The following is a 13,601-nucleotide window of genomic DNA, read 5'->3' on the forward strand; positions in this document are numbered from 1 at the left end:
ATGTCACTAATGTGCTCTGATAATTTTCTTTTCATCAGTCCCCTCAGATGATATCATCAAGGCAACTTTATCCAAAAAACATCAAGCCTGTTACTGAGATATTGCCTTACGTTATCTGAATTTGCAGCACGTTTTCTAAATGCTACGAATGTGTTGCCAAAGTCATGAAGATGTTGTTTTAATTTGCATGCATTTAAGTTGCAGCCTTCAGTGCCTTCATGGGTTCACATTTTGTGGAGCTTCTGCTCTAAAGTTGGAAACTGTAAAATCAAAATCAAAATTCTTATCAAACAGGTCATCTGCACAGTTTAGTGGTTTATGCTGAAATTCTGAAGCATAAACTCCAGTCATTTGAAACAGTAGACTTAGTTTAGTGTAATAAAATATACACTAATACCAAAATGTTCTCTTCTGGAGATATAAATGACTTAGTACTGCGATATCAGTGCCACGTATATTAAAACAGCGAATAGACTGTGAACTCAAGGCCACACCTACTCTTGGTCAGGAGAGGTTATTGACCCAAACCTAACCATCCCCTTTGGTGAGCCAATCACAGCACCTCCAGTAGGAACAGGGATGTGAAAAAAAAAAAAAAAAAAAAAATGCTCATTTGCAAGGGATCATCCCCTGAAGCTTTCTGTTAAATATTTCACTCAGAAAAAGATGTTAAGGTTAGAGTTGGGGTTGAGGATGGGCTTTCAGGGCATCAGGGGCTGATTTTACACATGAACCATCAGTAGCCCTTGATGTCACACAGAAACAGCATGACACTGCCCTCTATCAGCAGCATCAAAAAAAATAAATAAATAAATAAAATGGCGCACTACTAAAAATGACACAAACCACACTTATTCGGTACAAGTTTTTATTTAAATAGCCACTGGTTTCCTCACTGCCAGGTTTACATCTTCTTACTCTTCCTGACGAGAGTTGTGGAGCCCATGGTCAAAGTCTGAAATGGACCAACAGGAACAGAAGACATTCATTTAATTTGGGTATATTGATGTAGAGCAGGATGTATTGAATATAATCGTTTATCAGTGCATATATAGTTTTGATTGTTAAGAGAGAGTAAAACAAAGTTGTACCTCAATCATCTCTCCTCCCTTTATCTCCTGGATATGGCAGAACTTGCCAGTCTTGCACACCAGCTTGCCATCCTCCATGTTGACAATGCACTGTGGGTCGGAGGCCAGAGAATAACATGAATATTGTAAACACCCCAAAAACATACATAATAGAAGCAAGAAAACGTACATGTACATGGTGAGTCAGAGGCTACAACAGGACCAACATTCAAACATCGTAAGCCTCATAATTTCCCTAGAAATGCTTCAAACAGTGCTACTTCATTAAATCAGAGAGCCGATTCTATGATATTAATAAACTTTGATACATCATTGAGGCATGCTTGCAGCTATGTAAGCATTTTTTTTTTAAACCAGAGCGTAATGTAAGATGACAAACCTTGAGCTTCTTGCCGTCCATGGTGGTGATATCAGCCTCTTTGCCGATGGTGAATACATTGGTGACAGACTTTCCAGGGGTCTTGGAGGTGACAACAAAGTCCTTGCCATTCTGCTTGATCTCAGTAATGGGCTTGACATCCTTGGCTACCTTGATAATATCCTCTGAGAGTGCTGGTGAACAAACAGAACAGTGTCAGAGTGAATTAGATTTGTGTTCAAATTATTATTATTTTTAAAGTTTTTGTTACAATTTTTGGATGCCCATATACAAACTCTTGCAGCTGATCAAACGGATCATCTATGAGGTTAAAATAAACATGAGAAAACTCTAAAAGAGATAACAAAGATATCACAGGGGTTTTGCCAGCCAACCTGCGGCGGTTTTACTCTTGCTAAAATGAGTTCTGCTCACCCATGGCCCTGAGGAACTCCTCGTAGTTCTCCTGGGCGTAAACCTGCCATGTTCCATTGAAGTCCATGTCTTCTAGAAAGTTTGGGATCTCACCAAGGTGGGCTAGAGACTGAGGCGGCTGTGTGAAGCTCAGCACAATGTGAAGAATGCCAGTGCTGTACCAGACCTACTTATACCTGAAGCTATAGGCGGGGACAAGACTATGTGTAATCATGTGCAATGACCTCTAAGGTAATCCCTGTTTGAACAACCTGGAGTTCATACACCTCTGTTTTGGTCCAACCGCAGCATTCACCAAAGATGGAGGATGCATGTATGGAAGAGTTGTGTCATTTTGCTGCTGTCCAACCAAAACCTTATGCCTCCATAATATCAACTTTTTGGAAATTAACGAGAAGAGCCTCGTCTCTTGGCTGACGACTGCACTTTTTTCAGTTTATATAATCGTTTTTGTAAACATTTCATAACCCCATGAGATTGTAGAACCCTCTGAACCCATAGAAGACCATGCAAATACTCGAGTTAAAACATGAAAATCACCAAAATTGGAGATGCAAGGTTTTCACTGGACAATATGTGAGCCATGCTACAGGACTGTCGGTGTTGAAAAAGCACAGATTTGATGTGCATACCATGCAATGATGTGATAACTTGCATCACTGACGGGACAAACTGTTCACATACATTTCTTTGCTGTTGCAAATTATGATAGAAGATGTGACAGGATGCAATAAAAATGAAAGAGTACCTGAGCTGGGAACCAAAAATGCTTCACTAACACTGACGTGAGCTGAGCATAGAGCATAGAGCATAATTTGATGGTGTAATACATCAGGAGCCAAGCCTAAACTGATTTTTTAAAATATATGGTATACTGCACATATCCTTCAACTCCTGAGGGAGTTTAACATTAGATCTTAATTGCTAATCATGCACCTCTGCAACCTTGTCTGTATGTGCTGTTAAGCTCATTCTCAGGGTGATCGAATCTGTTTCCGTGACCGAGGCCCTTCAGGGGGGTCAGTGACACTGAGAACAGTTTGCCTTTTTTGAACAAAAGACAATCCCTGCTTGCTTAACACAAATTAAGTTCTGAAATACTACAGGTTAAAAGGTTAAATTGAATAGGAATGTGAAGATATATTTATAAAAGCAAATAAAATATGCAGAAAAAATGCAATATGCAATCAAATAAAACATCACGTTGGAGAAATCCCTTTATTCACGATGCACAAGTGAACACAGATTTAAAACAGAAAGCTCTACAGTCCAACACATGAGCTTTTTTGCAGCGTTTGTGCATTACTACAGGGGCTTTTGAACAATGAAATAAAGAGATAGTCTTCACGTCATACTCCCATGTAGTCTGCTCAAAGTGCGTGACTAACATGACATTTCTAATAAAACATAACCCTGAATATAATTGGAAATTCAAATCTCGCCATCTCAGTCGCAGACAACACACGTAATTACCACTTAGCCATGTGCAGTTTTTGCCTAATGAGCCTAACCTCATAACCTTGCAGTCATTATCTCTCCTCCAATTATGACAGAAATTTCAGGCAAAGTTGTAATTGAATATGACATACTCCTGTCATATTCACTGTGTGGTATAGCTGAATTAGATAGACAGCGTTCGCATTAAAACTATAGGGGATTGTATATTTCAGTTACCTTCACTGGACATTTTTCACTTGCTTAGTCAGGTGCCATTAACACTTACATAACCCTGCATAAACGCAAATAAACACACCACCATCTTTTCAATTACTAAGTCTCTATTTCTCTGTGTATATTAATTTATGTATTATTGATATCAATCGCCATTTTTGTAGAGCAAATCGATTAAAAAGTAAATGATCACATCAAATCGGTGAATTGTCTTAATCCACAATCTCCACAGCGTTTGCTGGAGGCTTATCCCCATACTTGTACACACCCACAGTCACGTTGACCGTTTGAGAGCCGTACTTGTTGCGCACAAAGATGCTGTACTTTCCAGAGTCTTCCATGGTGACGTTGGTGACAGTGAGCGTGCTGCACTTTGGCTCTTTAGTGATGCTGAACTGATTCTGGCTGATGAGCTCTCTGTCATTCCTGAGCCAGAAGATCTCCGGGGCCGGATCACCGTCGATGAAGCACGTCAGGCACAGAGACTGCAGAGATGTCGGAGAGGAGTCAGAGCCATGACATCAGAACACAATTAACTATACATGTGCATTTCAGTACAACTGTGGGGTCTGTAAGGCTTTCCTGGCAATATCGTACCTTGCCCTCCATGATGGCCACCACATCCGGGAGACCTTTTGTCACCTTAGCCCGATCTGAAACAATAACGTCAGGATTAAAGCTCTGACATCCACTCACTCTCGTTCAATCATTTTAGTGGACACAAATAGCTCAGCAGTAGGGAACAGCTGTAGCTCCAAGTGAATGGGATGAACACTTCAGCTATTACTCACTTTTTTCAGCAATCGCCACTTGCCTGCGGGACAAAAACCAGGGGTTAATTCAGTATGACATCACTCAGAGTTGGTATACTGCAGTGCTATTTCTTTTTTACAGTGTTTTTTTTCCCCAGCTTGTTGTAATGCATGTCTCACTCAAAGTGTTACCTCTGACTCCTCAGTATTTTCGGTCTGAGTTAGTATCGGCCACGGCAAGCCATGCTGGATGCACCATCTGTGTGATGCAGCACTTACTTCAGCCTCTGGTACTCCAGCAAGGCATCAGAAAAGGCTGTTGAAAATAAAAGACAAAGTCATAAGAAACCAGGTAACTGCCGTGATGAATTTTTTCTCAAGACTGATTTTTCGGCCGAGTTCTTCGTATAGCTTTCACGCTCTAACCCCAAAGAGAGAAGAGGTGCTCTTCTACAATAGAAGTTGTAGATAAACACAAAAAAATACAGTTTCTATCAATCTATATTTATATCTATCTATCTAGCCACCAGAGCATCCTGCTGTCATCTAATTTAAATTATATAATGTAGCCTATCCTTTTCACATGTTTCACAAAATAGCTCTTGAGGGACAACAATGCAAGAGAAAGTCAATTTATTATTGAGAAAAAAAAACAATTTCTCAGAACTCAAGTGAGGATTCATCAAATATTTAAAATCAAACTTTATAAGTCAAAATGCCATTCCCACCCACCTTGTCCAGACAGGTCAAGATGGCGTTGGTGTGTGTCCTTGCCGTCAAACAACTCCACGGTATATTTGCCTTTGTCATTCTCAGTGGGGTTAAAGATCTCAATCCAGACCTTCTGCATACTGCTGCCCGGTTTGTTCCTGGCGTCCTGGTCAATCCTCCTCTCCCTGCAGGGAAACGCAGCATTGGGAGGTCATTTGCTTTTGCTTAGGTGTGATTTAGACACTTTGGGAAACAGTTACAGTGACATTATTTGTCAATGCCAACTCCTTTTCACTCTGCAGCCTGAGGAGGGTGAGAAGAATGTCATCCAGAATTAAAGGCTCAAGAAAGGAGAAAATATCTTGCTGTTTTTTAGGGACATTTTTTGGACACTTCCAGGTCACATGACAGTCATTTAATCAAACATGTCAAGTGTCAAGGACTAAGTGAAATGGACAGTCTGCAGATGATGCTGCTCACACCAGTCAGATCTTTTCATTCAGTTGTCCAGCCTTTTCTCATGGCTATCCCTAAAGTCCCCAGCAGGTGGTGCTAGGAGCCTGACATGCTGTGAGAAACCTGTATCGCTCTTGTCATGTTAGCGGGAACACATTGCAGTACATTACAATTATTTTTGATCCTTTTCACGATTATACAGAATTGATAGTCTATGTCACACAAAGACCTTCCTTCCATATAACATAGGCCTGGGGAATATCTTGATCTTAGCATTGTAATTCTAACCATGTTGTTTCTTCTGCAGAAATGTTTTCACAATGTGAGTTTCTTTATCTAAATCCACCATTTCATCAAAGCATCATCTGAGGACTGCAGTATTATCCTCTGACAGATCAGTCTATCATTTGCACAAATTATCTCTGGGACAAACCTTTATTTTTCACTGTGTGGTGTATTTGGCCAGATGCCTTGCAGAGTGATCATGTATGTGGTGCATGAAGGTGGGCTCTGCAGCTTCATGCAGGTCACCTTCCCACACCCAGGAGTGCAGCTGAGTGTATGTGCAAGTGTCCAGAGAATAGCCAGTATTTAGAGTAAACATACCTGTCAGCATAGTTGCCACTGAAATTTGTGGGATGGCAACGTCAAGGTTGACCTACACCAGGCTCCCCCGCTGTCATTTACAGCACAAAGCTCTGCCCCTCCACTGTGTTCATAAAACTGATATTGCCTCATTTACATTTTTTGTCCTGCTTGCCAACTTAGTTTGCAGCCACGTCCTTCAAGAAACAAAAAGTGTGCAACATTTCATTGTGACATTTTTTAAAATTCTCAAGTATCTTTAATTTTTAATCCAAAATCGATCCCCTTTCATTAAATCTCCACAGTTGGTATTTTCCCAAGAATTTAACAGTTGTCTTTTTTTTTTTTTATTACTAACTCATGATACTTTTCTTGCAAACTATGCCAGTAACATTTTGAATACTACCTCCCTTGGCAACAGCCCTACATAGGGTGTTGTGTTGATGTTGTGGAGGCGATACGCTGAATGTGGACTCACTTGAAGTGCCAGCCGGTCTTCAAGTAGCTCAGATAGTATTTGAGAGAGCAGTAGAGCTTGAAACCCTCGGGGGTGCACTGAATCCTCAACGGGCCTGCTGACAATGCTGAGGTTTCGACAGCATGAGAGAGGGAGGGAGAGAGATTGAAAGGGAAAAGGAGAGAGAGAGAGAGAGAAACGCAGAGGAGGCAGGAGCAGCAGGAAAAAAAAAAACAATTTTAATGACAGAGTTTGCTTTTTTTTTTTTTTTTTTGCATTTCTCTGTCTATAGCGATTCCGACCATTGCATTGCCGAGCTTATCTGGGGAGCTCATCACATTAATATTCCGAAACAATGCGCCAAACAATTAATTAACATGGCTTTTAGTTGTATTATCCCATTCCCAACACAGTGCACCTGATGTGAAAAACAAGTCATTGGCACATTTCACAATGGATATTCTCTAAATTAGGGTTTCCAGCTGTGATTAACTTACCACACTGTTTACTCAGCTGTTGCAGGAGCTTGTCATACTCTGTAAATAAAAAGAACAATTAAGCTTCCAGACAGAGTTTTATATTGCTGGTGGAACTCTATGAATAATAAATGCAGGATTAGAGCTGAGGTGATACGCTATCTGAATCTGGAGGACACATAATGAGATCAGAAAAAAAAAGAAGAGCCTCTCCTCCCTTATGGATGGAAAATGCACGGCGGCTAAAATGTACACAGGAACATATGGGATTAGTGCTTGTGCCCATTTGTTTGCTGGCGACAGGGTCGTATCTCACCATCATCCAGTAATTCCAAGGTGCTGACATCCTCTCCCCTCCCATCAGCCACCACTGCTTTGTATGAGCCGGCCTCTTTCTTCGTCACCTGAGGGAAAGCGAACCATCATATTAAAATTAAATATATTCATAACCTTTCACATGAAATATTGATAGCTCCGGAGAACACCCATATACTCGGATTAATTTTTTATTTTCCAGAATAACCCAACATTATGCTCTAAACTGAAGTGAGACTAGACTATAGTCAACCCTATAAATGAATGAATTAATGTTTTTTTTTTTTTTTTTTTTTTCTTGCCACCCCAGCTAAAATGCCTAAACGCTGATTTATATTCGCCGGAGCACTTGACCCTCTTCTCCCGCTCGGCGACAACAGAAAAGGCTTAAAAATAGAACAGGTGAAAATAATCCTGGCGACCTGTGGGACAGTGAGTGTGCTGACTCCTGATGACTGGTCGTACACGGCTTCGGTCACCGCCATGCCCTCCTTGAACCACTTGAGAGTTGTGTCCTTGTTTACATTTGTCACCTGTATAAAAAGAGATAAACTGTACCAGCATAAAACACAGGAAATGCGACGCTCTAAAAATACTGGTGACCCAACATCAGATCTGAAGTTTTCTTAGTGTAAATAATGAACACTGATAACAAAAATCTGACTCCCTCTAATCAGTAATTATAATAATACCGATTTGGCAAGTGTGTTTGCGCATAAACGGCAAAGATCTCCATCGTTACAAGACATTTAATCTCATTTTCAGTCTTAAAATCTTGTTGATCTTAAAACAAGTGACAAAATCTGCCTGTGGGATGTGATTATCCCACTTGTTTCAAATACTAATCAACATGATTCCACAATTTTCTTGAGTCAAGAGTCATTTTTTCACTTGTTTTAAGAAAAATACATTTTTTGAGACAGTATATAAGACTAAATGACTTGTTGAAATGGCCGTTTTTTGCCGTGTATTCTGGATTTGTGATACAACAAAAAATCTTAGGTTTGTTGTGTCGCTGATACACTCAGCTGAACTGAATTAGCACTTTCATGAAGTCAAATTAAAGATCAAGCACAATCACATCATATTGGCCAAGCACCTTGCACTTTATGACTAATTCGCAGTCCTCAGTCACGATCCATGACAGGAACTCCAGGAAATAGGGTCCTTGGGAAAGAGAACAAATGATTAACTGCCTGCGCTTGACCACAGGAACAATGACCATCCAGCCATCATTACTTCAGAGTGATCAATGGGACACTAATACACACTAATGTGTCAGCGATACAGAGAGAGGACAAATGCATCATCACAGTCCCATGCTTCCAGATCCAAACGAGGAGGGAGGCTGCAAGTTAAAGCGGGGTGTCAAACCAGAAAAACACAAGTGACAACAACAACAGCTGCTGGAAGTGAGACTACTGGGAGTGTTTAAAACATTATGTGAGTAACAGACTCACCTTGTGTACTCCTGTTGTATTAAAATATACTGATTGTAACAGATAAAATGCTTCATGTGCACGCAAATGGTGGCGGATGGTTGTATATCAGAGGTAGGTTAATTGCAGATAAAACCACCATATGGACTTTGAATAGCAGAGATGAAGTGAGATGCTCTGTTTGCACAAACAGGCCCTGGGTCATTGGCCTCGGTATGCAAAATAACGTATGGCTGCCCACTAACCACATCGTTCAGCTCAGGTGACCTGAACCTGAATGAGCAGCACAGGAAACTAACTTTCTTTCTTTTATTTGGCTCTTTAGATCCAACAGAGAGTGGCTGGACAAGGAAAAGCAGACGTGCCCATGCACTCAACAGCAGGCTGGGGTGGATGATCAAAAAACTACTGTGGCTAAATGTGATCTTTGTCTCTTGGTGAACTGCGCAAAAAGGAGTCATGTCTTAAGTTTCCTCCTCTCTGAGGGGTACACTGCAAAAAAAAAAAGTCTCATATTCAGGCTTAAAATCTTAAACAAGTGAGTAAAAATCTGCCAGTAGGATGAGATAATCCCACTTGTTTCCAATGCAGTTCCACTTGTCTCAGGAATTTTTCTATAATTGTCATTATGTTCTGTTTCTATACATATTGAGGCACATGCGGCAGATCAGCCCGCTTGTACCAAAAAAACAAAACTTGGACCGACCATATTCTGGAAATAAGCTGATTAGCATTGGGAACCAGTATGATCTCATTACACTAGACTTGGCAGATGTTTTCTCTTAATTAAAAAGAAATAACAAATGAGTCACTTGTTAAGATGGATGTGTTTTGCAGTGTGTGGCATTACTAAGCTACTTCATAATACGCTGATGCAATGCAGGTGTTGTTTCAGCAACAGGGTTAGCCCTTCTTGAATTGTACCACAGAGAGGATCAAACACTGTGTTTTGTTCAAAGTGCAACGGTGCGTTGGGATGCAGTGTGAGGCTGTACTGCGCCTGGTAACCGGGGGCTCTGGTTAAGTGTTTCTCTACGACTCTGATGCTTTCAGCTCTATGAAATTATTATCTAAAAGGAAAATTCTCACTCTAAAACGCCACTATAACTACTACTTCTACAACATCCATTATTGATACCACCACTACTTCCCATTCTGATAACAGCACTGCTCTTTTTGCATCAGAGCAAATGGCAGAGGAGGATAAGAAACACACTTAAAGGTAAAGGTACCTCAAACTCGCAGCAGACTTCTCACCTGACTTTCTCTGATGGTCACGTTTGTTTGCAGCAGCCAAGGCCAGCGCCTGACGGAACTCTGCCGGAGAAACACACAGCATCAGGCTGAGTAACAAAACACACACACACACACACACAGCCACTGAGCGACAGCAGAGACACATTGGTAATATCATGATCAATAACTGATCACAACCGGAAAGTGCTCATCTTTCCGATCATCTCAACCCCATTTGAAGCTACTGAGCTGAACGCAAGGGCACTTTCACGAGGTGGTGAGCTGAACCACAACAGAACCAAACGACATTACGCTTGAACGGCAATTTATTCTCTAAGTCCCCGTGGCACAAAAGCGATCCTCGCCGCAAAAAAAAGTCTCTCTCTTAACGAGTCATTTATTTTCATTTTCAGTCTTAAAATCTTGTTTTTTCTTCAAAGAACGTGTTTCAAACCACTAGTTTCCAGTGCAGTTTCAAAAAATATGTTGAAACTAAGCAGAATAAGGCAGATCAGCCACTAGTAAAGGGAAAATGACACTTGATTCAGGAGAATTTTGGAAACAAGTTGATTGGAAACACCCCACTGGCAGGTTTTTTTTTTCTTGTTTTAAGAGAAACAGGATTTTAAGAATGAAATGAGTTGATAAGACACTGACTGCTAAGACACTGACACTGAGGGAATAGCTGTCGAAAGAGGTGAATAATCCTCTTTGTTTGACAACATGGGAAGATCAGATCTTTGCCAGGAAGAATGGAAAGTTCGTTGCACCAGCATACATCAAACCGATGTGATTATGTCACATTTAGGTGAATGACTCACTCTCATCCACAAAGACCAGCGTGAACTGGTTCTTGGCACGGCCGTCCCTCAGCTGAGCCGTGTAAGAGCCTTCATCTTCCTGAGACAGCTGATCAAACAGTATCTCCACCAGACCTTTGGCCTTGTCAAAGTTGATCTTACGGTGCTGCAGAAGAGCAAACAAGACTGAGCTCACATATATGTCAAGTCAGGTTGCAGACAGACGCACATATTGTACAGTAAGTAGACAGGACACTTGCGTGCTATTGCGGGGAAAATGACATTCATACAAAGTGAATCAAATGCAAATCAGTGCAGAGAAAATTTTAGAAATGTCATGTGCATATAAATATGCACATGCACTTTACATGCAGATATCCCCCCTCTCTTTCAAACATGTAAATGAGCACATGCATGCACACACACAGTTGTGGGCACGCAAATACACGTGGACACACATGACTAATGCATGCACAAACGCATACATCAAGAAATACCATATGAGCTCATTTTTTATTACTTTTCTTGTTCAGCAAGATTATTGTGCGCCTTGCATGTTGATAGACCTCAGTATGAATGTGATTTGTGATGTATGGTGAGCCTGAGGGTCCTAATCAACTAAATGCCTTTTGAATTCGCAAACCTCAGCTGTGATCATTTGAAAATAAAGTCTAATCACTGCTGTACAGATGGAAGGCTGATATAGGGGAATAATGGAAGAAATGAAAATGAAATAGAGGTGATGAATGGAAGCTGCTGCACACAAAGCAGTGGGTCTCTGTGCACATGTACACATGCAGGCAAACATGCAGACACAGACAAACCAAATCCAGCCCTCTGACTTGCGAAACCACAATAAAATATTATGTGTCATATTTGTTTTTCTCCCTGTGGTCATATTTGCAAAAGGTGCAATGACCTTGAAAGCCCTGCTGGTTATTTCTAGCTCAGTGTCACAACATATATCAGTGCAAAGGATGGTTGCTCATATTCAGTTTGTTTTCCTCAGTGATCACGCTGTTTCTTTATTTTACGTGATCCGACTTTAAAACGCACTTTAAAAATGGCAAAAATGATTGTACCGTTCTGCATATCCCCCCTTGCTGCAGTTATTCCATTATTTTGTCAATAATAAGGTGAGAATGTTTATCAAATTGCTTTTTTTGTGAGAATTCCACAGAGCCATTCTCCAAAATGAGATGAACCTGGGGGTTATTTTTGAGTTTTTATGTGAGCGAAGCACCCATGAAATGTCAGCGTGCACCTACTTTAGTCCTGAGTCTGACAAATGGCATGCCACTAAACCTGCAGTACGCATTTGTATGCTGTTCCCACAGGAGGGCATATTGTATAACATTATAAGGGATTAGTGGGACAGAGGAACTCAATTAGTGATGAGTTTGCAGGCTAGAGGAGATATAATATTGATATGTTTTATACTGGGCTGTTACTTTGTGGCCAGGCTGATAAATATTTTCAATTTTAAAGAGCTGGCCACAGACCTAACCTATATATTATGTACAAGGTAAAGTGCATTTACTCAAGCACTGTACTTAAGTACAAATGTAGGGTACTGGCAGTATGTCCATATTGTGAAACTTTATACTTCTACTTGACTGCATTTCAGAAGTAAATAATGTGCCTTTTATCTCACTACATGTGAGTCATTGCTTTCTTCGCATAATAAGGCTTTACATGTAAAACATACAATAAGCTCATCCAATAAAATAACCTCCCTGTTAACAAATAAATAAAAATAAAATATGATGTGAAGTAGTTAAACCCTGTGACACCCGGACACTCTGCAACCTTGAAAAGTATGGAGATTTTTTCCATTATGGTGTCGGCACCTTTACTTAAGCAAACAATTGTAATGCTTTTTCCACAACTGTTGACATCCAAGCTTTTGCAGCACCTGAAAACTGAGTATTCTTAGGTGGGTGCTTTCATCCAAAGCACCTTACAGAACAAGTGCAAACATTTTTAGCGGTGGGGTGGGAATCTAATCCCCCCCAGCTTTGACAGGGTTAGCGGCATGCTCGGCTCGCTGAGCTACAGGGCTATAGGATAACCTATATCGAGGCCCTCACCGGAGTGCTGGAGATTTCTCGGTCATTGAAGATGAGACGGAGCTCAGCGTCCTTACTCAGGCTCTCCGTCTGAAGCCACAGGCGCACCTCGCCTTTCTCAGAGATGTCCACCTGCCAGCCCGACTTCAGCGCTATCACTGCCATCATGAAACACAGAGCACCGTGGACACGAATGAATGAATGTTTTATTTTGGTCATTCCCAAGTGGCAGAAATCAAATACACCATGACACGTGCAGGCTATGTTGAATCTCATGAGATTATCATGCAGTCATCATAGAATGCACAGATCAGTGCTCATGTTGTACATCTACAGCCCAGTCTTGCTTTGTCCCTTCACACTCTACTGACGTCCTGTTTTTCCTGTGTGTGTGTCCTGATGCACTGGAACACACTGTAAGTTGTCAGCATGTCCCTGCACCAATGTCACCAAGATCGACTCCTATGCATATCTATTATACTTGGACTCAGCTGATACAATTAAGTGAGATATCTCTTGGTTCAGTGCAATTCCTCTCCTGATGAATCATTATCCTTGGGGTACATACGTGGGTTTCTGATTTGCCAGCTGAGTTCTTTCAGTCTTTCAAGGTCTGAGGGGAAAAAAAAAAGGAGACAGTTAATTTCAAAGAATTATTGCTTGATCCAGACGAGCATTTTGTAACACCTCACAGATGAATATGGTCTAGCAGTGTGTAGCACCATGCCTGGCATGCCAACTTTGTAAAAT

General features: G+C 40.9%; 2 protein-coding genes across 2 annotated transcripts in view; both read right to left on the bottom strand.

Annotated features, from left to right (window-relative positions):
- Positions 1-904: 904 nt before the first annotated feature.
- Positions 905-1,951, bottom strand: fabp10a (fatty acid binding protein 10a, liver basic). The gene is made up of 4 exons (XM_030073253.1): positions 1,885-1,951; positions 1,471-1,643; positions 1,092-1,181; positions 905-955 (listed from the first exon to the last, which is right to left on the bottom strand). Exons 1-4 carry the CDS (start codon positions 1,949-1,951, stop codon positions 905-907), a joined length of 381 nt encoding a protein of 126 aa, XP_029929113.1.
- Positions 1,952-3,125: 1,174 nt separating this feature from the next.
- myom3 (myomesin 3) overlaps positions 3,126-13,601 on the bottom strand; it is a 63,835-nt gene continuing 53,359 nt past the window's right edge. The window contains exons 24-37 of the mRNA XM_030073254.1: positions 13,420-13,464; positions 12,873-13,009; positions 10,804-10,948; positions 10,004-10,063; positions 8,407-8,474; positions 7,730-7,840; positions 7,309-7,396; positions 7,014-7,052; positions 6,538-6,643; positions 5,040-5,203; positions 4,587-4,623; positions 4,347-4,369; positions 4,153-4,208; positions 3,126-4,040 (exon numbers count right to left, since the gene is read on the bottom strand). Coding sequence (XP_029929114.1) covers positions 3,768-4,040; positions 4,153-4,208; positions 4,347-4,369; positions 4,587-4,623; positions 5,040-5,203; positions 6,538-6,643; positions 7,014-7,052; positions 7,309-7,396; positions 7,730-7,840; positions 8,407-8,474; positions 10,004-10,063; positions 10,804-10,948; positions 12,873-13,009; positions 13,420-13,464 — 1,352 coding nt within the window. The 3' untranslated portion in view covers positions 3,126-3,767. The remainder of the gene's footprint in view (positions 4,041-4,152; positions 4,209-4,346; positions 4,370-4,586; positions 4,624-5,039; positions 5,204-6,537; positions 6,644-7,013; positions 7,053-7,308; positions 7,397-7,729; positions 7,841-8,406; positions 8,475-10,003; positions 10,064-10,803; positions 10,949-12,872; positions 13,010-13,419; positions 13,465-13,601) is intronic.

Source organism: Myripristis murdjan, chromosome 16 (assembly GCF_902150065.1).
Source record: "Myripristis murdjan chromosome 16, fMyrMur1.1, whole genome shotgun sequence".
In the NCBI taxonomy this organism is placed as follows: Eukaryota; Metazoa; Chordata; class Actinopteri; order Holocentriformes; family Holocentridae; genus Myripristis; species Myripristis murdjan.

What these genes read in the sequence shown, in the direction of transcription:
- fabp10a (XM_030073253.1), bottom strand. Translation starts at nt 1,951, where the DNA reads ATGGACTTCAATGGAACATGGCAGGTTTACGCCCAGGAGAACTACGAG. An exon ending in TGGACGGCAAGAAGCTCAAG is followed by an intron (nt 1,182 to 1,470) that starts GTTTGTCATCTT and finishes TCCGACCCACAG; the next exon opens with TGCATTGTCAACATGGAGGA. An exon ending in AGGGAGGAGAGATGATTGAG is followed by an intron (nt 956 to 1,091) that starts GTACAACTTTGT and finishes GGTCCATTTCAG; the next exon opens with ACTTTGACCATGGGCTCCAC.